General features: G+C 41.5%; 1 protein-coding gene across 1 annotated transcript; it reads left to right on the top strand.

Annotated features, from left to right (window-relative positions):
• The first annotated feature begins 249 nt into the window (after positions 1–249).
• LOC120766410 (dynein beta chain, ciliary) lies at positions 250–25,781 on the top strand. Its single transcript, XM_040091861.1, has 25 exons — positions 250–384; positions 2,389–2,562; positions 2,634–2,893; positions 3,324–3,663; positions 3,731–3,993; positions 4,053–4,623; positions 4,916–5,028; positions 5,088–5,379; positions 5,575–5,728; positions 5,805–6,259; positions 6,325–6,697; positions 7,023–7,297; positions 7,359–7,535; positions 7,599–7,808; positions 7,868–8,032; positions 8,096–10,195; positions 10,254–10,586; positions 12,205–13,877; positions 13,931–14,150; positions 14,709–16,747; positions 16,809–16,947; positions 16,999–17,165; positions 17,295–20,057; positions 20,130–20,324; positions 25,489–25,781. Exons 1-25 carry the CDS (start codon positions 250–252, stop codon positions 25,586–25,588), a joined length of 13,686 nt encoding a protein of 4,561 aa, XP_039947795.1. The 3' UTR covers positions 25,589–25,781.
• Positions 25,782–25,981: the final 200 nt, after the last annotated feature.

Here is a 25,981-nt window from a genome sequence, read left to right as displayed (position 1 = left end):
AAAAACCTACAAGAACTAACACAAAAATAATAGCAAAGACTAAATATTATACATCTATAAAAAAAAAACAGTAAATAACTTAATATTATCCAATAACTATAAAAGAAGGAGAGAACCCAAAGGAACAAAAAGCAGTATCCAGCATATTCGAAGCTCTTGCGCAAAAAGTGAAAAGGAAAGCCATTAAACTACACGCTCGTACCACTAAAGTAAAAACCAGCTAGTGCAGGACCTTCCTCGTCCACCACCATGGCGGCACCCGAAGAAAAGGAAAAGAAGGAGAAAGTCGACGATCGCTTTGACTATTTCAATAATTATGTCATGAAAACGTTACGTTTGAAAAATGAGCGCTGGGTAAAACTAATGGGCATGCCCGAGTCGAAAGTAAGTGCTTGCGAACATGTTTATGTAAATTAATTTTTGTTGTTTGTAAATGTTTGATTTTGCAATGATTTCTTAGATTTTTTAAATTTTTAAGAGTTTCTTAGTGTTAAAAAGCAAAGGATAGAAAAAGTTGATTGAATTTTAAACATGTCGCTCTCTCACAGTCTCTTGAAAGAAAAATAGTAGTTTGGGGTCGATCTGCTTACTCTGAACATTTATTTTTGTAAAACTGGTCAGTTTATTTTTATAACGGGTTTTCTAATAAGAGCGCCACAAAAGTTTTTTTCTAATAAAACAGAAAGGGGTATCAATGAAATTCTTTACTCCTTTGAAAGTATATTTGATGCCATTGTGTATGGAACTCAGCGGTACTGCTGCAATTTAATCATCGATATCCATACGAAGTTGATCAATTGTTGCTGGCCTGTTGGCATAGACCATAGACTTGACGTATCCCTGCAGAAAATAGTCTAACGGTGTCAAGTCGCACGACCGAGGCAGCCTATAGACTGGGCCATTTCGCGAGCTAACACGTTCACCGAACTTCGTTTTCAATATATCGATTGTGAAATTCGCTGTATAGCTTGTGGCACTGTCCTGCTGGAACCACACATTGTCCAAGTCCATATCATCTAATTCGGGCCAGAAATATTCGGTTATCATTGAGCGGGAGCGATACCCTTTTACAGTAACGCGTCGGTCTTGATCATCACGGAAGAAGTACGGCCCAATGACGCCGCTGGCCCATAAGCTGCACCAAACCATATTTTTTGCGGAATGCAGTAGTGACTTATGGAGTACGTGTGGATTACTGCCTGTTCAATAATGCATACTTTGCTTACTGACGAAGCCATGCACCCAGAAATGAGCCTCATCGCTGAAGATGAGTTTTCGTTGAAAATACGGATCAGTTGTTGCTCAGCCCAATTCACGAACATTCGACTTTTCTGGTGGTTAGGCGGCTTAAGTTTTTGCGTCAATTTTATCTTCTAAGGATGTAGGCCAAGAGCTTTTCGCGAAATTCACCACAACGAATGCCCACAGAGATGCCCAACGCTTGAGAACGACATGTGAGAGACTGATTTCGGTCTTCCTCAATTGATGCGCTAGCGGCAGCAATATTATCGATTCTACGGGCACTTCTTTATCTTGCTGGCACGGGAATATTTTGTACTGTGCCTGTGGATTAAAATTCTTCCACTAAACGCTCAATTGTTGATTTGATAGGAGGATTATGACGACCATAAATTGGACGTAGCGCTCTTAAAGTTGAGGCCACTGACTTCGAATTTTGGTAGTAACTTTTAATGATTTGGACTCGTTGTTGGATGGTATATCTTTTCATGATAAAATGGCAAACCATACTAAAGAGAAATGACGAAAGAACAGGAAAAAATTGGTCGTCGTTTGCTGTCCTATGGGTCAACTTTTGTAGTGTTTCTATTGAAACCCCCACGGGAACATTTTGTATTGTGCCTGTGGATTCAAATTTTTCCACTACACGCTCAATCTGATCTAACAGGACAATTATGACGACCATAAATTGGATGTAGCGCTCTTAAAGTTGAAGCCACTTGTCGGATCGTATATCCTTCCATGATGAAATAGGAAATCTTATTAAAGATAAATGTCAAAAGAGCGGAAAAAATATGGTGTCATTCGCTCCATAATATCGATCTACTTTTGTAGCGTCGTTATTGAAAAACCTGTTATAAAGGAAATTAATTGTAATTACGTTTATATAAGGTTCAGCTGGTTATTAAATATTTTAAAGTGATAGAAAAATTAGAAACCGTAAGCTTTTAGCTATTAGTCAAATCGATAAACCATTTACTTGGCCATTCTTTTGAAAAAGTTTTAAAACATTCTTCTGATATTAACACAAGGATCACTATGTTGTACACCTTTTAATTTACAAGATCAAAACAGTTAGAATTTTCATTCCAAAATATATTTCTAACATAAATTTTACTCTCATTTCTCTTCTAAACTACCTTCAACCAGGAAGTAATCCAAGTATTCCTCAACGACTCCAGCCACCCGCGTTTGGTATTCTACCTGAATAACGCTTCTATTTTGGTGCCCGCATTCGACTTCCCCGCAAAGGCGCGCAGTAAAATTGTTTACTTCATGCGCCGCGAAATACCATCCGATCTGTCGTTGCAGGATATGGACAGCGTAAGTGGTTGCCACATTATTTGGTTCTTTATTTAACATTTCAATTATTTTTCACCAACAAAATCGCACAGAAACTAATGATTGGCGATATACTACCAAATGTGCTGGAAAACCTCTCGGTGCTCTGCGATGATGTTATCTTCCCTGTGGTCAATAATCCCGTAAATCAAGACGGTTGGACATCGGTGATAGTTAATGATATGAAAACCGAATCACAGGATTTACGCAACGGCATTGCACAAATGAAGGGCATCGTTATAAATCGTACAATTCTACCGTTACCCATTTGTATCGACGAAGTGATGGATTGCGCACCACAAATCGCAATCGGGTGAGTGTGGTGAGGTATTCAAGGTGACGTGTGTGTTAAAGCTATGGAGTATTTACAATCACGGTCGGTCCGTATACCAAGACTTCTTACAACAACAATCTTAATCCACGATATAACTAAAAGCAGAGAAGCTGATCAAACTGTCAGACAAGTTATATATGTAACTGTACTTTTTAGGCGTGAGAGAACATTATAAAATATAGGAGCATTATAGAATATTTCTAGACCAGATCTTTAAGATCAGAAACTGAAGAATTCAAATCAAGTGTTCTTTATACTAAATATGCTCTGCATTTAAAATTTCTTCGGTATAATCTGACTTGGTTCGTAATTCTTAGTCATCTGCTTTTAGAACTTGATCACGGTCCGTTTTATTCCATTTTAACCATCTAACTAACTTTCATTAACAAATATATATCCATTAACCCAGTAACTTGAACAACTTCAACAACCTGCTCAAGCATTCATTGGAATTCATGGTGGTGAAATGGCTCGACTCGGTTGAAGATTTGGTTTTGGTAAAGGCACGCGAACGCATCTATGCCAAGGAAACACATCCGAAGCCGGATCTCCTCTTCAGCTTCTGGGAGTCACGCCTAGAGAACTTAGAGAATTTAGCCGATCAATTAGGTGATAAGCGCATAAAAACAATCGGCTTTGTGCTGGAAAAAATAAATTCCGTTTTCGAGTCCACGTATCGTAAGATTGTGGAGCTGGTGCTGCAGTCATTGGCCGAAGCACGCGATATAACCAAATACTTAGCACCACTGGTAAGAGCTCAACAAGAATTGTGCATTTAGAATTGAGAGTAAACTATTGTACAAAACCTTTCCATAGCGCAAAGTTATCGACTCTTTCGAAGTGAATCGAATGGATGAAAATCGCGCACAATTGCGTCCGGTACTCCTGACCATCGGGCTGGTGTGGGGACACTCCAAATACTTTCACACGCTGGAAAATATGGTTTTGCTCTTCGAACTGTGGCACAATTCGCTAATCGAGAATGTCATCTTAACCATAGAACCCGAGAGCTGTTTCGGTGATGTCGACGAGGCCTATAAACGCACAATATTGAATATTGATCACGTGGCATACTACAAGTAAGTGATATAGTGAGCACAATTGACTAAGGAATCATTTTGAACATTTCATCGTGCAGGAAAACTTATGATCATTGTCGCTCGAGTTTGAAGAAATTTAAAATTGGCACACAATTCAATTCGCAAGACTGGACATGGCATCCGAAAACGATTTTCGATCGCTTAGATCGTTTTGTTGAACGTCTTTATGTGATGAGGAAAATTTTCGATACCGGCCGTGATTTTCTAAAGCTAGAAAAGATCACAGTTGGCGGTTTGAAGGGTCGCCAGATATCAGCGGCACTAACCAAAATTCTCGAGGAATTCAATAACAAGTATCGTGATTGGACGAATGGTGTGACGTACAACGTGCTCGACCCCGACGAGTCTGTTGAACAATTTCAAAAGGATGTCGAGAAATTTCATGACTTCGCCGAAAAATTGGAGCGCCGCATTGCATTCCAATTCGAATTGGCGCTGCTGGACTCACATGATCTGATGCTTTGCGGCAGCTTGTTGTTACGTCCGATTATCAAGGAGCAATTGGATCCGCATATGCATATATTGGTGGATGATTTGGCCGAAGAGATACATGCAGTGAAAAAGGATTTCAACGTTTTCGAGGACATTTACAGGAAATCCGGTGTTAAGGTGACTCAGATAAAAAAAATAAAATTTTAATGATCGAACATCTTAAAGAAATTGATTTTTTTATAGTGAAAAAGTGATTAGTCTGGCAACAATAATACTATTTTTAAATTCAGCCAAAAACCTACACTTGATGGCACCGTAATTGGTGTGCAACTTGACTAAATTAACTGATTAGGCCTAAATGTAGGCAACTTTTCTCCCTCTTTTGAAAAAAAATTTTAATATTTTATTATTTCCACATTAATTTTTTTATAATTATGATTTTCTAACTTCTGATGTACATTTGGTCTAGGCTCTTCCCACTGATGATTGCTTTCCCAAAGTTTCTGGCGCTATCTCGTGGCTACATAAATTGCGACATCGCATCACTTGGATCAAGTCCGACTACGAACTCTACGAATATCCGTAATTAATACACTTTCATGCACTTACTATTACGAAATTGTTTTCTCCTTAACTCTTAGACTCTTTGACAATGAATATGGCGAACAAACACTGGAGATTTACAATCAAATGCAAAATGAAATCGACGCTCTGAAGCAGGCGATACTTGAGGAATGGTATACAATGGTGCGTGATCAGATTGCCTTTGGCATGCAACAGACCCTTTTGAAGAAGGACGATAAAGGTGTGCTCTCGGTTAATTTCACACAAGAATTAATGGATGCTTTGAAGGATATTAAAGTATTGCGTATCATGGAGTGCGAAGTTCCAGATGAGCTGATAGAATTCTACGAAAGAAGTGAAGAGTTCTGGGTAAATACAAATTATGCTTTAAATATAAGTAGGTGTAGTATTGCCAAGCTTTCTTCAGAAACCGATTTATTTTCAAAATGTATACTGATCTTTCATGCTTTATTCATTAACCCTGCAATAATTTCTTCCATTTGGTCTAAAGTTATGATCACATAAAAGCTATAACTAAAAGTTTCTTTTCCTGTTCTCACACAGCAAGCGCGTCTCAAGCTTATGCGCATTGCCGAATGGTATAACGATATTAACTCGCGATCGCAGCCGAGTGAAATGAATTTAATACGAGCCGAGTTGAGCGCAATTGAACGTTATATGGAGCCATTGATTAGCGATATTATCTGGATGTCGTTCGGTAGATAGAATTAAGATTTCGAATGGTTATCTGACTAATTAAATCTTGCTCACGTTCTCTCTCCCAAAAATTGTAGATCAGCGTTTTATAAACAAAGTATTTGGTAAAATTAGCCATTTACAAAAGCGCATCGAGAAATGTCAAGCCAATTTGGATGCGATCAAGCAAAGCATCAACGCTTGGGGTAAAGTACCATTATTCCAACGCAAAGACCTCAATCCAAAAGCACTGCTGGGAGTCGAGCCCCGCGCGGATATTATTGCCAAACGTGTCAAACAAGCAAATAATACCAAAGAACTCATCGATAAGTTGATGTACGAGAATGCAAAGCTCTTCTTTGACATACCGCAACGGTATGTAATTGAGGAGAGCAGCGAGGCGTTCGAAGAGGAAGATGATGAAGAACGTCCCACACCAAATATAGCGGCTGTTAGCGCTGCAGTTACTGCTGCTGAGAAAGCTGTGCCAGAAGCCAAGCGGTTCACGCAACAGATGAACGAGGGCATAGAAGAGGCATCTTCGGAGGGAGAGGTTTGTAAATATATCCTATTATAATCCACAAGGTTGAAACTGTCATTATTTTGGTATTTTCGCAGATCATTACGCCGCAGCATCGTTATGATCTGCTGCAGACGCTAACCGAGACAGAACGTGAACAATTCCGAGAATATGAGAAATATGTGGATACACAAATCGCCTCAGAACTCCTGGATGCTGTTATTACAAGTATTACATACTTACGTATGGAAATCGATAATCGTTACGAAAATGATGCACCGATTTTTGAAATTCTCATGGAGTTGCAAGAACCACTAGTTGTTTACTTTTTAAATTTGGATCCCAGTTCACCGTATGGCTTTACAATGCATATAGATAATTTGATTGATGATATGTATAATATGATGAGCATGTTGCCGCGTGTGGCACAGGATCCACCACAGGAAGGCGAAGAACCCGAAAATTTTATGGGTATGTTAGATTATTTTTCAAAGATATTCTGAAATTTTTCTATCGACCTAACTTATCATAAACGTCAATGACACTCACCAAACACTAAGAATAATAGTAAAGTCTCTCAACAAAATTAGCTATGGAACAGATCAAGCTTTTTAAAAATATATTTTCGACTTATTTCTTTCCGGTATGTATATTGGTAAGAATAATCTAAAATTGCTTTAACCTCTAATATTCTGCGACTTCAATAACTGAACTGACACGGCTATTTTCTTTATCTCCTTTGACATTTATTCAGCCCCCTAGATCTCACCAATATTTCTTTAATTTTAACCAACAGATGAATTGAAAGATAAACCAGAACTCCAGAAGCAACGTAATGAAATCATGAGTAGAGTTAAATTCGCTTTGCAGCAGATTCGTTCGCACTCCAAGCTCTATATGGATTATTCGTATTTGTGGCTCTCAGACAAACAACAATATCTTTCCGAAGTTAAAAAGTATGGCCGACCGTTGACGGTGGCCGAGCGTGAAGCGGAACTCGAAGGTGAAGGCGAGTCAGGTTTGAAGCCGATAAAAGATGATTATCCACCGCTAAATATTTACAAAGAACAGGTAAGAGTGTCAAAAATACGTTAATATGAATAATCTGAGAAGTGATCTTTACATCTTACAGTTGGACAAATTCATTGCTTTGCAAAATGAGATCTCTCAGTGGGAATCCTTCATTGATTTCAATGTCTGGCTGCGTTTAAATAAGAAGGGCTTCAAAAATGCAGTGCTTAATCAGGTTTCTAAGTGGATAAGCCTCTTTAAACAAGATCTCATCGATCGCGTTATGAACTCGCTGCAGGTGACTTGGGATTCTATTTTAAAATTAAACTTTATAATAAATATTTGTTGATATTGAAAACAGGAACTGGAAGATTTCGTAGAGGAAGCAAATGAGGCATTGAAAATCGAACTCAATAAAGATGATTTTGAAGGTTTGCTCAAGATTCTTTCTGTACTCAATACGATCAATGAAAAACAATACACATACGACTATATGTTCGATCCGTTACGCGAGGTTGTGGATCTGCTGAAACAGTACAATTACGACTTTAAGGATAGCGTCTTGGCGCAGGTAAGTTGATGCGGCAGACTAAGCTACTTGCGTTTCATTTCCCCGTTCTCTCCTTACAGCTGAACGAGCTACCCGATAAATGGATGAAAGTGAAGAAGAATGCTGCGGCGGTCAAGCAAACTATTGCGCCCATACAGTCCTACCAAGTCGATCTTATTGAAAAACGTATTATATTATGCGACACGATGGCGAGTCAATATCGTAAGCGGTTTCTACGAAAAAAGGTATTTACACTAAATTTTGGTATTAAAGTGGAAGCTTTAATTTTTGCCGTCTGCCACCAACAGTTCTTCCACGTGCCATGCAGCAATCCATATGAGCTTATCGACGAAGCAGACTTGGAGATAAGCGCACTGGAGGAGCGCCAAAAGTCGCTCTCTGAATCTGCTGTGCTATTCGAATTACAAGGTCCAGATGCAAGTAAGATTGAACGCTGTCGCAAGGACTTGCAGCTGCTGAAGGTGATGTGGGACTTTGCAATTACAATACAAACCACAATCGACGAATGGAAGAAGACACCTTGGAAGAAAATTGACATTGAGTCGATGGATCAGGAATGCAAGAAATTCGGCAAAGAGTTACGTGGTTTGGGCAAAGAAATGCGCTCTTGGGATCCTTACATACACACTGAGAATCAGCTAAAGAATCTGATGACTTCATTGCGTGCGGTAACGGAACTACAAAATCCCGCAATACGCGATCGTCACTGGGTTGAGCTGATGACAACTACTGGTGTTAAATTCAGCATGGACGACTCGACAACACTCAAAGACTTGATAGATCTTAATCTGCACGAATATGAAGAAGAAGTTAAGGGCATTGTAGACAAGTCAGTTAAAGAACAAGCCATGGAGAAAGTACTTAAGGATTTGGCGAACACTTGGGCCAATATGGAATTCCAGAATGATATACACGAGCGCACGGGACTGAAGTTACTTAAAGCTTCAGAGGAAATGATCGAAACACTGGAAGAGAACCAAGTGCAGCTACAAAATATGGCATCATCAAAGTACGTCGGCTACTTTCAGCAGGAAGTCGCATTATGGCAGCAAAAGTTATCGAATGCGGATCAAATCATCGGTTCGTGGTTTGAAGTGCAACGTAAATGGCAATATCTCGAGAGTATATTCATCGGTTCGGAGGATATTCGTTCACAATTGCCCGAAGATTCCAAACGTTTCGATTACATTGATCGCGAATTCAAGCAATTACTGAATCAAATGAATGCTGATCGCAATGTGGTGCGTTCAACTAACAGACCCAACAGCAAACTCTACGACACACTCGAAGGACTACTTAAACAACTGACAATGTGCGAGAAAGCACTCAACGACTATCTGGAGACCAAACGCTTGGCATATCCACGCTTTTACTTTGTCTCCTCCGCCGATTTACTGGACATACTCTCTAATGGTAATAATCCTAAAATGGTTTGCCGTCATTTGACAAAGCTCTACGACTCTATGGGTCGTCTGAATCTCATTGCCGGCACAAAACTAGCTGTCGGCATGATTGCGAAGGAACATGAAGAGTTCGTGCCGTTCTTAGACAATTGTGATTGTAGCGGCAAAGTCGAAGTGTGGCTCAATCGTGTTACGGACCGAATGCGTGATACGTTACGTGATCACTTTCGGCGCGCTGTCATCGCATATGAGGAGAAACCGCGACACATTTGGATATTCGAATGGCCCGCACAACCCGCTTTGGTGACCACGCAGATCTGGTGGACAACCGAAACGAACGACGCCTTCGCAAAGGTGCAACAACGCTATGAGAATGCCATAAAAGACTACAACAAAAAGCAAGTGGCGCAATTGAATAATTTGATTAATATTCTACTCACCGATCTCACACCAGCCGATCGTCAAAAGATCATGACCGTCTGCACGATCGATGTGCATAGTCGTGATGTTGTAGCGAAAATTATTTCCGCCAAAGTAGAGCTGGCCACGGCATTTCAGTGGCAAAGCCAGCTGCGTCATCGCTGGGACTTGAAATTCGACGATTGTTTTGCGAATATCTGCGATGCACAATTTAAATACGACTACGAATATCTCGGCAATACACCGCGACTGGTGATCACGCCGCTAACCGATCGTTGTTACATAACCTTAACACAATCACTGCATTTGGTAATGGGTGGCGCGCCCGCGGGTCCGGCTGGTACGGGCAAAACCGAAACCACTAAGGATTTGGGCCGCGCACTTGGCATGATGGTCTATGTATTCAATTGCTCCGAGCAGATGGATTATAAATCTTGCGGTAATATACATAAAGGTCTAGCGCAGACAGGCGCTTGGGGTTGCTTCGACGAATTTAATCGCATATCAGTTGAGGTGCTCTCCGTGGTGGCGGTGCAGGTCAAATGCATACAGGATGCCATCAAAGTGAGACTCAAGTCTTCAAAGTAACCAGACTAGAATTTAACCTTACTTTATTTTGCAGGCCAAGAAAGTGATGTTTAACTTTCTGGGTGAAATCATATCTCTGCGCCCAACTGTGGGCATGTTTATCACTATGAATCCCGGATATGCTGGACGTGCCGAGTTGCCCGAGAATCTGAAAGCACTCTATCGACCCTGCGCTATGGTTGTGCCGGACTTTGCGCTCATCAGCGAAATCATGATGGTCGCGGAAGGCTTCCAGGAAGCACGTCCGTTAGCGCAAAAATTCATTACACTCTACACGCTATGCAAGGAGCTCTTATCTAAGCAGGATCACTACGATTGGGGTTTGCGCGCCATAAAGTCAGTGCTAGTAGTAGCCGGTTCACTACGTGTAAGTTTCTATAAAAATATAGCTATATATATTTAATTATCGACACACACACAGCAGCAACTGAAACGACGAAGTCATGTCCTTAGCTTAGCAAATTTCCCAAAACTTGGTGACAAACTTAATCGCGTATCGCATACGCCAGAGAGGCTCACATCCGCTATTTCTTGGCTTCCGCAGGCTTATAGCCTTGCCAAAAGCTTTACACACATTTTCAACTAGCAGTTAAACTTTTCCTGACTCGCAGTTGTGTCACAGAGTTTGGAGTTGCCCGTAGCCCCATTAGCAGCACGAGTTCATTTAAGACTCGCCAGTTTTCGCCTTCGCCATCATCGTCATCATATCCTGTTTTAGTTTATTGAGTGTACAATTGTTTTCGCCACTGTCGATGTCCTTGATTATGTCAACACCTTCATTTAGCTTGGCACTTTACTGCCAGCGTCACGTCCATGCCGATTGCATGCCTCAGCTCACAGTACCAACTAATACCATTAACCAGTTACCAAAGTTTCCGTTGCACAATCTCGGATGCAGCACAAATATACTTGTATGTGCATACATACATCCGAATGTATGGCTCCAATGTCGAAGTGCAGCACATTTTAATTAAAACTTTCGTGTGCACGGTAATGCGGAATCCACATTCGCTAAATTAGTCCATGGCGACATAAACGATGTTCGACTCGAAGCCAGTGTCATTAAGAGATACTGCTAATTTAGTTACACATTTTCTGTGCCGAAGAAAGAATGTGTGACATTGATCTTTTAGCAGCGAAGTGCTTTTTCAGTTGCAGCTGATTGACCGGATTCTCATATTCGTAGATAGAAAGGTCTCAGGCAAATACATAAAGTATTTAATCAGGCTGTGAGGGCCAGACCGCAGGCGGCGCCACCTAGACCATCATTAGACCGTTCAATTGGTCTAATAATCCCGGGTGGTAAGCTAAACAAAACCTAATCCAGCAACTCAGTGGACTTAGTAAAAAAAAAAATTGATTTTTTCCATCCCAGCTGCCCAATGTCTCTTAAGTTCGAGCATTGGGAGCCGTGGAATGTGCTCCGTCTCGTCCAGCTGAACGCTGGGCATGGGTATAGATAATGTTCCAGCCTCTCAACGTCCTTCGCGCATACTATATATTTCGCCGGCTCCACTTTTTCCATTTTTTGAAGGTAGAATCCTAAGCGTAGGTAGCGTACAATACTAATAAGGTCAATTTGGCCTAGAAATAGGAGCTTTTTGATCTATCCACAATCGACAATACCCCAGGATAACTTTCTGATATACCCAGTGTTGCTTGTGTTCCAAGGCGTTATTTGTTCCTCTAGGCTCCATTGCTTCAAGCAACCCTCGTAAGAGGTCTAGGGCAGCCGAGCCAGCCAACTCGTCTGTCTTTCATTTTCATTTCTTTCCAGATAATATCATCTGCTTAAAAAATTGCTCCGGTTGTGCGCAGGCATTGACTCATACTTGACTTATATGTCAAGAATAACTTCCAGAGCCTTTGTTGAGGTAGTTCTCATAGCGCCCGTAACCCCAGGAAGCAGGACCGTTGCACCTATTGCTCTGGTTCGATAATGCCATCCACCATCACTTATGTAACATATCAACTTTCTCTTCCAGCGCGATGATCGCTATCGACCTGAGGATCAAGTGCTTATGCGTGCACTGCGTGACTTTAATATACCGAAAATCGTCACGGACGATGTGCCGGTTTTCATGGGACTCATTGGCGATCTATTCCCTAACTTAGATGTGCCAAGAAAACGTTCATTGGAATTCGAAGCTGTAATCAAGAGATCAGCTGTTGATCTGAAACTGCAACCTGAAGATGGTTTCATCTTGAAAATCGTGCAGTTGGAAGAACTCTTTGCTGTCAGGCATTCGGTATTCATAATAGGTTTCGCCGGCACTGGTAAATCGGAGGTTTGGAAGACATTAAACAAAACATATCAAAATCAGAAACGCAAACCACACTACAATGATCTCAACCCTAAAGCTGTCACGAACGATGAACTGTTCGGTATTGTCAATCCAGCGACGCGTGAATGGAAGGATGGACTCTTCTCCATAATAATGCGCGATCAAGCCAATTTAGGTGGCACTGGACCGAAGTGGATTGTATTGGATGGTGATATTGATCCCATGTGGATTGAGAGCCTCAATACGGTCATGGATGACAACAAAGTGCTGACACTGGCAAGTAATGAACGAATTGCTCTAACGAAAGAGATGCGTTTGCTATTCGAAATTGCTAATCTGAAAACAGCTACGCCCGCTACAGTGTCGCGCGCTGGTATACTTTACATCAACCCGCAAGATTTGGGCTGGAGTCCATTCATACAATCGTGGCTGAATACACGTGCCAATCAAACCGAAGTGGCCACGCTCAATGTGCTCTTTGACAAGTACGTGCCGCCCATGTTGGATGTTTTTAATAAACGCTTGAAGCGCATCACGCCCATCTCTAATATCGCCATGTTGCAAATGACATGCTTCCTGCTCGACTGTATGTTAACACCACAGAATGTGCCCAACGACTGTCCAAAGGATTGGTACGAAATTTACTTTGTATTTAGCATAATTTGGGGTTTCGGCTCGACACTCTTCCAAGATCAAATCATTGACTGGCGTAACGAGTTCCACAAATGGTTCATCAATGAATTTAAGGCTGTTAAATTTCCCCCAGGCAACAATGTGTTTGCCTACTACGTGGACCATGAAACAAAGAATTTCCTACCGTGGACCAAATTGGTGCCATCGTTCGAATTGGATCCGGATGTGCCACTACAGTCCAATCTGGTGCACACTTCAGAGACGACGCGTCTACGATATTTCATGGACGTGCTTGTCGCTGATAACCATCCGGTAATGCTGATCGGCGCTGCGGGCTCAGGAAAAACTATTATAATGGGTTCAAAACTAAATGCCCTGCCTACTGAAAAATATGCCATACAAAATGTGCCCTTCAATTTCTATACGACCTCGGAGATGCTGCAACGCGTGCTGGAGAAACCGTTGGAGAAGAAGGCCGGTCGCAATTATGGGCCGCAGGGCAATAAGAACATGTTGTACTTTGTGGACGATATGAATATGCCGGAGGTAGACAAATACGGCACTGTACAGCCGCACACACTAATACGGCAATTTATGGACTACCATCACTGGTATGATCGGGTGAAGATGACTTTGCGTGACATACATAATTGTCAATTCGTCTCCTGCATGAACCCTTCGGCCGGTTCGTTCACCATCAATCCACGCTTACAGCGACACTTCTGCTCTTTTGCCGTCAAGTAGGTGTATTTTTTTCCATTTTATTACTCTTTATTAAAATTACTTCCTTCAGTGCCCCCGCTGCCGATGCGCTCTTCCACATCCTTTACTCCATACTGTCCCAGCACTTGGCCACACCGCACCTTAAATTCGACAAAGCCGTAATAAACTTGGGTGAACCGCTCGTACACACGGCCATCTCATTGCATCAGAAGGTCGCCAGCACATTCCTGCCTACGGCCATTAAGTTCCACTACAATTTCAATTTACGTGACATTGCTAACATTTTTACGGTAATTTTCTTTAGATTAAATTTAGCGGCATAAAGAGTTCGGTAACATTGAGATAATATAATGAAGATTTATTGAATCTCTTTAGATTTGCACAGCCCCTTGAAAAAAAAGACCCCTTTTCCTCCAATTCAAAAATTCCAATAAAAATCATTGCATGTGTCTCGGTTAATAATCAGTATTCGTAATTCCGGTGAGACTTAAAAGCTTTGAAGAGGTCCCGCGACTCTAAGGACTCTATTAATATCATTAGAAAGACATCGTTAATGAATACCCGATTAGATTGCGCGAATTATACGTTTCTCCTTTCCTTCTTATAATAATAGTACACAGAGATCTTGGAAGCTTCTTTAACCTCTATACTGAAACCTCTGATTTCACTTTAAAGCGCAAGTTAGCCTTTAAAGTATTTTTTTCACTCTCAATAGTATTAGCTCTTAAAAAATATTCTTGGAAACCTAACCCTTACATATTTCTAGAAACGTCACTTACGGTTTGTTACTATGCTTTCTCTTTACCTCTTTTTTAAACTTTTTGAAAACCACATGCTTTTCCGTACAGGGTGTTCTCTATGCTAATTTCGAAACATGCCCCAATCCCAATATGCTCTTACGACTTTGGGTGCACGAATGCAATCGCGTTTATGGAGACAAGCTCGTTGATCGCACGGATATGGCCAACTACCGCAAGCTGATCGGAGACATGGTGCGCAAAGGCATCGAAACCTTCAGCGAGGATATTGTTTTTCACCGACCACATATCTATTGTCACTTTGCGAAAGGACTTTCCGATATCAAATATATGCCCATATCGGACTGGGATCGACTACATCGGCTGTTATCGGAGGCACAAGAACGCTATAACGACTTTGTGGGTGCATTGAATTTGGTGCTATTCGAGGACGCCATGGCGCACGTCTGTCGTATCAGTCGTATATTGGAATCGTCACGTGGCTATGCGCTACTCATTGGTGTTGGCGGCTCGGGCAAGCAGTCACTAACGCGTCTCGCTTGCTTTATCTCTTCGTTGGACGTTTTCCAAATACAACTCACAAAAGATTACAGTAATAATGATCTGAAGGCGAACTTGTCGACGTTATACATGAAGGCAGGCGTCAAATCAACACCCTGTTGTTTCTTAATGACCGATTCAGAGGTGGCTAGAGAGCAATTTTTGGTACTTGTTAATGATATGCTTGCTTCCGGCGATATACACGAACTTTTCCCAGACGACGAAGTCGAAAACATAATCAATGCCATGCGCAATGAGGTCAAGCAATTGGGTATTATGGACACACGCGAAAATTGCTGGAAATATTTCATTGACAAGGTGCGCAGTCTCCTAAAGGTAGTGCTGTGTTTCTCGCCCGTCGGTGCCACGTTGCGTGTGCGTGCACGCAAATTTCCAGCGCTCGTGAACTGCACCACCATCGATTGGTTCCACGAATGGCCACAAGAAGCACTCGAATCGGTATCGGCACGTTTCCTCAACGAAATCGATGTGCTGCCCAAATATTTGTCCAACCCGGTATCGAAGTTTATGGCCTACGTGCACAAGACTGTCAATGATATTTCAGCAGTTTATTTGGCCAACGATAAACGCTACAACTACACCACACCGAAATCTTTCCTCGAACTAATCAATTTATATGCCAAACTGCTGCAGGAGAAAGTGAAGGCCAACCAAGATCGGCGTGTTCGTTTGGAGAATGGACTAATCAAGTTGGCAAGCTGCTCGAAGGAAGTCGATGCACTACAAGATGTGCTCAAAGTGCAAGAAGTAGAGCTAAAAGCAAAAAACGAAGAGGCCGATCATCTAATTAAAGTTGTGGGTGCTGAAAATGAGAAAGTGTCCAAGGAGCGCGCTTTTGCCACCAAAGAAGAGAAAAATGTGCGTCAAATCGAGGAGGATGTCACGGCTAAGGCCAAGCTGTGTGAGGAGGATTTCCGTAAAGCACAACCAGCGCTAATTGCGGCACAAGAGGCGCTTAATACACTCAACAAAAACAATCTAACCGAATTGAAGTCCTTCGGTTCGCCGCCAGAAGCGGTGGTCAGCGTGTGCGCCGCCGTTTTGGTGTTATTCGCTTCCAAAGGCAAGATACCAAAAGATCGCAGCTGGAAGGCTTGTCGTCAAATAATGGGCAATGTAGATAAATTCCTTAGCGATTTGGTGAATTATGACAAGAAGCATATACATCCGGATATTATCAAAGCCCTACAGCCCTACATTAACGACTCAGAGTTTAATCCCGAAAAAATCCTATCAAAATCAGCAGCAGCTGCTGGCCTCTGTTCATGGGTGATAAATATAAATCGTTTCTACGATGTATATTTGATCGTAGAGCCGAAGGAGCGCGCACTCGTCGAAGCCGAGCAAGAGCTGAAGGATGCGCGGGACAAGCTACAAGCGCTAAACGATCGCCTACTCGAACTGGAGGAGCAGTTGAATGTGCTGCAAATGGAATATGATGAGGCCTTAGCCAAGAAACAAAAGTGCCAAGATGAGGCTGACAAGACAGCTTTCACTATTGACTTGGCTAATCGTTTGATTGGCGGCTTGGCATCGGAAAAAATACGCTGGACCGAGTCGGTGAAGAGGTAAAAATATGCTATCCATTCTTTTTTTCTAGTTTTACACGTTCTTTAATTCACTTCAAAGCTTAAAAGAAGGCCAAATTACACTACCAGGCGATATGCTGCTCATCTCGTGCTTCATTTCGTACGTCGGCTGCTTCACGCGCCCTTATCGCATCGAGCTACAGCAAAAGATGTGGCGGCCCGCTTTCAAGAATAGCAATGTGAGTGTAATTTTTAATAGTTTTGTAGCTAAATTAAATCTTTCTTCTTAGCCTAAAATTCCTGCTACCGAAGATAGTGATCCTTTCGAAATGATTTGCGACGATGCACAAATCGCCGAGTGGAATAACCAAGGCTTGCCGAGCGATCGTATGTCTGCGGAAAATGCGGCGATTTTGGTGCACTCTGATCGCTATCCGCTCATGATAGACCCACAACTGTAAGTTTGAGTTATTTTCGCAATAATTAAATCGATGTACATAGATATTTAGACTGAGAGTGTCAAGGCCATAAAAATATATTGAAATCTCAAGATACATTCTCAATTCCGACTTCTATTTCTTTGCAGACAAGGCATAAAATGGGTGAAACAAAAGTACCAAAACAATTTAATGGTCGTAAGACTCACAATGAAGGGCTATTTAGACATGGTTGAGAAAGCTGTCTCCAATGGCAATGTTTTGCTGCTCGAGAATATTGGCGAGAATGTAGATGCAGTACTCAATCCGTTGCTGGGACGCATGCTCATAAAGAAAGGCACATGCCTCAAAATGGGTGACCGAGAAATCGACTTTAATCCCAAATTCCGTCTCATTTTACACACCAAATTGGCTAATCCACATTATAAACCGGAAATGCAAGCGCAAACCACTTTGATCAATTTCACAGTTACACGTGATGGTCTCGAAGATCAGCTACTGGCTGAGGTGGTGAAAGTTGAACGTCCCGATTTAGAGGTTATGCGCACGCGTTTGACGCAACAGCAAAATCACTTCAAAATCACGTTGAAGTTCTTGGAAGACGACTTATTGCAACGCTTGTCTTCAGCGGGTGAAAATGTTTTGGAGGATGTTACGCTTGTGATGAATTTGGAGAAGACCAAAAAGACCGCAGACGAAATTGAAGTAAAGGTGGCTGAGGCTAAAATTACGGCGGTGCAGATTGACACCGCACGTGAAGCTTATCGCCCGGCTTCAGAACGTGCTTCAATCATTTACTTCATACTCAACGATCTTTTCAAAATCAATCCGATTTATCAATTTTCGCTCAAAGCTTTTACCGTTGTCTTTTCAAACGCCATGCAACGCGCTGTGCCCGCTGAAAAACTTAAAGATCGTGTAGAGAACCTAATCGACTCCATAACGTACTGCAGTTTTTTGTACACGTCACGTGGTCTCTTCGAGTCTGACAAACTCATCTTTCTAACTCAAATGTGTCTGCAGATACTTATTAGCGCAGGTGAAGTCGAACATGCAGAATTGGACTTTCTCTTGCGCTATCCCTACATGCCGAATCAGACATCGCAACTATCCTTCCTCACCAATGTCGGTTGGGGTGGCATACGCGCTCTAAGCAATCTGCCAGCGTTCAGAAATCTAGACAAAGATATTGAGGGCTCACACAAACGTTGGAAGAAATTCGTTGACTCAGAGTGTCCGGAGCGAGAAAAGTTTCCGGGAGAATGGAAAACGAAATCAGCTATACAGCGTCTGTGCATTATGCGTTGTATACGACCGGATCGTATGTCTTATGCAATGCAAGTATTTATTGAAGAGAAACTGGGCAGCAAGTATATAGATTCAAGATCTATGGAGTTTGCAAAAACCTTCGAAGAGACCAGTCCCGAAACACATGTATTCTTTGTACTCTCACCCGGTGTTGATCCGCTTAAGGATGTCGAGAAGTTGGGCAAAGTTATGGGCTATCATGGTGATAATGAGAACTTCCATAGCGTTTCGCTAGGTCAAGGACAGGAAGTTGTCGCCGAAAACTCAATAGACACAGCATCGCGTAAAGGTCACTGGGTTATATTACAAAACATACATTTGGTCGCACGTTGGCTACCGACATTAGAGAAGAAAATGGAAGCATCGCTTATTGATGTCAATCCTAATTACCGGCTTTTCCTGAGCGCTGAACCAGCGGCTGATCCCGCTTTCCATATATTGCCACAAGGTATTCTCGAGTCAGCCATTAAGATCACAAACGAACCACCGACCGGCATGCAGGCTAATGTGCACAAAGCGCTGGACAATTTCAATGAAGAAACACTCGAAATGTGCTCAAAGGAAACCGAGTTCAAAGCGGTACTATTTGCGCTTTGCTATTTCCATGCAGTAGTAGCTGAGCGACGCAAATTCGGACCACAAGGCTGGAATCGGGTTTACCCCTTCAATGTGGGCGATCTAACAATTTCGGTTTATGTGCTGTACAATTATCTTGAAGCGAATACGCGTGTACCGTGGGAGGATTTGCGTTATCTGTTCGGCGAAATCATGTATGGCGGCCACATAACCGACGACTGGGATCGACGTCTTTGTCGCACCTACTTGCAGGAATTCATGCAGCCGGAACTAATCGACGGTGATCTGGAGTTTTGTCCTGGCTTCCCTGCGCCCGGTATACTAAAATATCAGGGCTACCATGACTACATCGATGATGTTTTACCACCCGAAAGCCCCACCTTATACGGTCTACATTTGAATTCGGAAATCGGTTTCCTAACCACCGTTTCGGAGCGACTTTTCCGCATTGTCTTTGAATTGCAACCACGTGTTGCTGGCGCTGAATCGGGTGGCGGTGAGGCGCAGTCACAAGAGGATGTAGTCAAAGCCATGATTGAAGATCTACTTGACAAGATACCATCGCCTTTCAATATACCCGAACTAATGGCACGGGTTGAAGACCGGAATCCATACATTATAGTCGCCTTTCAGGAATGTGAGCGCATGAATATTTTAATGAATGAATTGAAGCGTTCGCTACATGAACTCGAGTTGGGCTTGAAGGGTGAATTAACGATTTCGTCCATTATGGAGGGGCTCATGCAATCACTATTTATGGATCAGGTACCCGAATCGTGGACAAAACTTGCATATCCCAGCCTCTTAGGTCTACAGTCGTGGTTTGCGGATTTGCAAATGCGTTTGCACGAGCTAGAAGGTTGGGTAGCTGATTTTCGTATGCCATCGTCGATTTGGCTTGGTGGTTTCTTCAATCCGCAGAGCTTACTAACCGCCATTATGCAACAGACGGCGCGCAAAAACGCATGGGCTTTGGATCGTATGTGCCTCAATTGTGATGTGACTAAGAAGACTAAGGAGGAAATTAAGTAGGTTCAAAGTCATGTTGTGCTCTTATGGTTTTCGTGAGACTATAAAATATTAAAATTACGAAATTTCAGTGCACCGCCTAAGGAGGGCTCCTATGTTAACGGTTTGTTTATGGAGGGCGCACGCTGGGACATGAAAATGGGTACCATTGCTGATGCTTTTCTGAAGGAGCTATTTCCCGCCATGCCTGTGATGTTCATTAAAGCGGTATTACTCGATAAACAAGATACGAAAAACGTCTATGAATGCCCTGTCTACAAGATACGGTAAGTTTGAATTTGCTCTTGTATTTTTATCTGTCTTTTTTCTGAAAAAGATACTCACCTAAAAGTTTTTCTGCAACGAAATTCACGTAGCATGGGTTTGACCAACTTCAGCATGCACCGAAATGTAGGCAACGAATACATATTTAAAAAATCGTAATCTACATCTAGGCGCAATGATAATTAAAATGACGCTTCTGTGTTTCCTTAATGTTATCGGAGTTCAATTTCTACTTTAGCCCACTTTATGCTCTCAGCACGGTTTATCTACAAAGCGAACTGATGATTAATTAGTGCAGAAGTAGATCTACTTGATTGCACAATTATACATTGCTAATTGTTATTTTGGTGGAGATTCCCAAATATTTCCGGGTCATCCGGATGGATGAGCTTCCTAATTGTGTGCAACATATGCAGTTTGCGGTTGAATATCTTTTGCACAAATACTCGCCTGGAATGCATGCAAATGCCGCACTGTGGGTCATTCTCACGTGAAATTGTTTGCACATAATATGAAGTACAGATTTAGGTTATTCCCGTCAGAGTGGACGAGACACAAACCTAGAATTACAGTTTCTTGAAAGAATATCGACGAAAACTGTGCCTTGGTTAGGAAGAAGTGATGAAGCAGTTCTGAATTTTTTAAATTTTTGAGTATCCAATAAACTACGGTTGTCCTGATTACTTTTGACTTTCACAATCCTGTCTTAACTTTTTAGTTAAATTAATTAGCTTTTCATTATCCATAACAACCACTTAAAAATCTCTGATTAAAAATCCATCCATTTTCCCTCTCTAATCGAAAATTGTATAAATTGAAATTGAAAATTTTCAACAAACTTTTTTTGCAATCACACCACTGTGCTTTGACATAAAACACTCGAATGCAAAGCTAGACCCACCCACCCAGTCACAGGAAACTAATATGCCTTTGCATGCCTTTCTAACCGCCATATGTCATCTCAAATGGTTAAGCACAAGCCCACACATACATATATGAGCTCGCAAGTATGTAAGTATGTTGGTTGCCTTGCTTGCATGCTTTTTCCGGAAAATTTTTACTTTTCTGCCCATTGCAATCGACCGCTGCCTCGCACACTCTCTCCTCTGCCAGCTCACTTACCGCATTTGCCACAAATTCCTTGTGACTTTTCATTGCCCACGCTCATTGCTTTGGCACGTTTTTGCATTTCAATTTAGCAGAGTGCCAGCAGGCTTCTTGCTACATTTCAGTCGATCCCTTGTCTCTCACCTAATTCTTATCTATGCGTTGGATGGGCTGCGTTGTTGCCGAATATGAAATGAAAGTATGCTGCCCATCGGCCGAAAATATGCGGTTATTTTACGGTAATCCGACAAAGTGTTTGACGCGGAACGCGCACAGCATGCCTTCCGTATAGCCGCCGCGTAAGTTGGCATAGATATTTGAGAAGGCTTAAGAACATGTTAGCTTTATTGTCATCAGAATATTTCACTTCCGAATAGAATCAGACGTCAGTTTTCGGTCCGTTAGATATAAAATATCCGACGAGTAGAAATACGGATAGCTAAAAGATTTTCCAGGCTTAGTTCTCACTCAGGTCAGATATATATGAAAGGCCCTACTTTTATTAAAAGAAAACACAGAAACTTCAAATTTAATGTTGGATGTTTATTACCATTCGAAAGAAAATTCTTTGGCACTTATTTTTTGAAGATTGTCTAGGCCACGTGTCAGATAATTCAGGAATCAAATAGTCGGTTATCATGGCGTGATAACGGTCGCCATTAACAGTTGTGTTCTCACTGGCATAATTTTTGAAGAAATATGCACCGATAATATTACGGGCTCACAAACATTACAAAACTGTTGTAGTTTTCTGGATTAAATGGCAGCTCTTGAATCCTGTTAGGTTGCTCTTCGGCCCGATTGCGGTACTTTTGTTTATCTACATACCCATTGAGCCAGAAAAGGGCCTCATTGCTGAACAAAATTTGGCTCGAAAACGTCAGACCTTCTTGGAACTTTTCAAGAGCCCAAGCATTGTCGCTTGGGATGGTCGAGCGGCTTCATATCAACTTACGATTTTGGCGTAAAAAGCGCCAAATCGTTCCATACGTCAGTCCAAGTTGCTGTGAACGCCGCCGACTCTCCACGGTCTTCGTGTACACTCTCAGCTACGCCTGCTATATTTTCTTCATTGCGTGCCGAACATGGTCTATTCGGTCGAATATTTTCCAATAATTATTGCTGGTTCTCAAGATGGGTAATGCTTTTGCGAATAGTACGCAAAGTAGACAGAATATGTTGACCATAAGTTTAGCGAATCGCGCGAAACACATTCTTTACAGAACAATTTGTACACGTTGCTCAGGCATAAATCCTTTCGTGATGAAATGCCAAACAATACTGAACAAAAATTACATGACAGCTTGGCACTACCCATGCGTGATCTGTCAAAAAAAAACTATTGAAAACAGTACCTCTACTTCGATCAGCCGTTACATACATAGAATTCCCTTTAACTTCGATTGGGGCATAGAGCCAGTCATTTACATCTTCGTAATACTTCTTCACTGAAACCCATATTGAACCAGCCGTTTAATAGTAATTCTTGTGGCTTTAAATGCTTAACTTGTAGATGAACCCAACTAAAGAGACCTAAAGTCCTAAAGTAGTATGACAGACGCAAATATATGTGCCTTTCGAGACCCTTTAAAGTTTTAGCCAAGTGGAAGTAGTATTTCGCAATTGCTTTAAAGTTCGCATGGTCTTCCCCGAAGAAAACACTCAATAAGTCATTCATTAACAAAAGCTGCTTTTTAGGAATCTGTGCAAAGAATACCTACAATTTTGGAAAGGTGAAAAGAGTGTATCTTAATATCAGCATTAGCTAATCAAAGCGTGTTTAACTGAAGTAGCAGATCCTCCTTTTTAGAAGACTCATATTTTTGCTTGAAAGAGGAGGATGTCGTTCTCTTACAAGAAATTGAAATGTTTCTCTAAAAGTAATATATTATTCATGCAGATGGAATTCAAGGATTCCAAAGGTCTCATGGGAATAATACTTAGAAGAAAAGTCATAGGAAAGTTCCTCTGAAACAGTGATCAATGTCTAATTTAAATTCTGTATTGGGCTTATTGTTCGACCACCACTTAGCCTTACGAGTTTGGCCCGTTGGTGATCTCTAAGACTCATCAGCACACAGTTCACACCAGAAGAAGCTGTGTGAGTCTTTGAACCTTGAAGCAGAAGCTTCCTATAAACCTGTTAGTAGCTCTGGATTTCAGAATCCATTCTCTCTTGTTAAAAGCAATCCAGTGATTACTTACTGCTCTTTTGTTTGACAAAGTATCTTCGTATCCGTATACTCGAGCACACAAATAAACATAAGTACATTTACGTATGTATGAGTAGAGACAACTAAACGCTTTTACGTCTGTACGTGCTTTAAAGCGCCGCAGAGTCTATGCTATGCCAGTGTTTACTTTTCGCTTTTCCTACACAGCTGCTGTTTCCGGACTACTTTCAGTTATCCCTCTTGTTGTTGTCGACGCTTTTATTTGTTTTTTTTTGTTTTTGCTTTTGCTGTCGCCGACATTTGACGTCGATGATTTGTGCGTCTTGATGAAACTCATCTTCGAACGTCGTCAACACGAACACACTCGTTACGTACGCGGCATTAGCAGGAACAACAAAGACACCAACACGAACATGAAGAAGAGCAATCACGCGGAGTGTGTCCAGTGAATGGCGAATCACCAACACAATGGAAATTCCACTCTTCCACTGAAGCGTGTATAATTGCATGCAACTCGCCCCGCCTCTTCTCATCTTGGCGGCAACATGAACATCATCAGCTGTCCGGCACTTTGCTCGCGCTTCCGGAAATGGTTGGCCAAATTTCATACACCAAATATATTTCATAATCGATTTGACAGCTTTTTTTAACCACTTTACTTATTTGGGTTTTAATGCGATTTCATATTTTATATTTTAGTTCTTCTCACACATACATACAGACATTGAGGCAGTCATACTTAGCGATGTGCACACGTAATATTTTTATGCATTAGAGTGCTTTGCTGTGTCCTTGTACGTAGGAACTTACCATTGTCCAAACAATTTCGGGTATTATTTCGGTGAAATAAAAGAAAAGGGTGCTCGAGGCTAAGCTGGAAAAAAGTAGCAAAAAGTACAACTGGAGAAATTGGCGGGTCATAACGGAATCGTCGATAACCGTAAAGCCGGAAGGGGGCTTCCTTATCAAAATCCCGTTAGAATGATAACAAGCAGGCGTTTCCCTGTCGTCGTGCTGTCGGGCCTCGTCCTAGCTCAGCAAGCGTTGGTCAACAAGCAGCACTTGTGGGGTTCCGAGAGCCTTCTGACCAAGAGTGAAACGCAGAGATATATAGAACTACTAGCTCTTGGCAAGATTCACATGGCCGCAATGATTGGTGTCCTAACTGGACATTGTCCCATTGTCACTCATGGGTTTTGGCTAAAGATTATGGAGAACGCAACGCGTCAAAGTTGCATGGAAAAAGATGAGGCGGAAACATCTAGACACATTCTCCTTCGCTGTCCAACTTTAGCCAGAGAAGGTTGAAGCATCTAAGTTGCCATAAAACCCGACGAATTTTTTCGAGTAGATATTAGCCAGCGCAATATACTCATGGCTGGCTCTAGGCGCTTTGTAGATTTATGACAGTCGTTTCGATCCATACTTAAGAGTTCTAGGCATCACCACAGACAAGCGCCTCTACCAATCAAAGAGGTCTTCATGATCTCACGAATATCAATCTACTTAACTTAACTTATTTAAAATTGAAGAGGGTAAAAGGAAAAACGGTAGAAACAGGAGGAAATAAAAGGTGAAGAACCGAACAAATTAATAAGCCTCTAATATCTGTTCGAGACGTGAATATCCCGCTTTTCTTAAATAAAAATCTGACATTTCAAAAATCATTTTTGTTTGGTATAATAACCGCAAACATCTTTTCAAGACATACGACATTACTTACTGGAACTTTTACTTCATTTTTGTTTCTTTCTGAGATGCTCTAAAATTCCTAACCTCAAAGAGCCAGTCGAAATTCACTCATTTTACAAATAACTTTTAAACTCATGTTATTTTCACTGTTTTTACTTTATTTTATTGTATTTTTTTTGTTCTTTTTTTGTAGCATGCGCGGCCCCACTTTCGTTTGGACTTTCAACTTGAAGACGAGAGAAAAGGCTGCCAAATGGACGTTGGCCGGTGTTTGCTTGCTCCTGCAAATCTAAAATGTGTTTACACAAAAGTACAAAAGCCAGCACAAAAGGATAACAGCTTTAATGGCATTGAAAGTGTGTGCTTTTTCCACTGGATCAGCGAGTGCGCCGCTACTCACGATGTCCTTTTGACTCAACTAGGACATTTATTTGTATTTCATATTCCTTTTATTATTATACAGACATTATGGAATGTCAAACTTGAGGCTCCAATTTTAACTTTTTGAATATATATATACATCCTGTATATTTGTGACAAATTTTACAAAATTTTCGGTTTATTAAATTCTAGTCTTGATTCTAATTTTGTATTGAGGTTATAAATGAAGTTGCTCATTATTCTCATATACCTTAGAAAGCCTTAGAGCAAAGTTTAGCAATTTAAGATGCATAACAGGCTGGTTA

Source organism: Bactrocera tryoni, chromosome 1 (assembly GCF_016617805.1).
Source record: "Bactrocera tryoni isolate S06 chromosome 1, CSIRO_BtryS06_freeze2, whole genome shotgun sequence".
Taxonomy (NCBI): Eukaryota; Metazoa; Arthropoda; class Insecta; order Diptera; family Tephritidae; genus Bactrocera; species Bactrocera tryoni.
Note: the sequence above shows the minus strand (reverse complement) of the source record. Positions and strands in the feature narration are given on the sequence as shown.

Coding starts and splice junctions, on each gene's coding strand:
- LOC120766410 (XM_040091861.1), top strand. CDS start 250: ATGGCGGCACCCGAAGAAAAGGAAAAGAAGGAGAAAGTCGACGATCGC. Junction 5,380..5,574: donor AAAGAAGTGAAGAGTTCTGG/GTAAATACAAAT, acceptor GTTCTCACACAG/CAAGCGCGTCTCAAGCTTAT. Junction 7,809..7,867: donor AGGATAGCGTCTTGGCGCAG/GTAAGTTGATGC, acceptor CTCTCCTTACAG/CTGAACGAGCTACCCGATAA.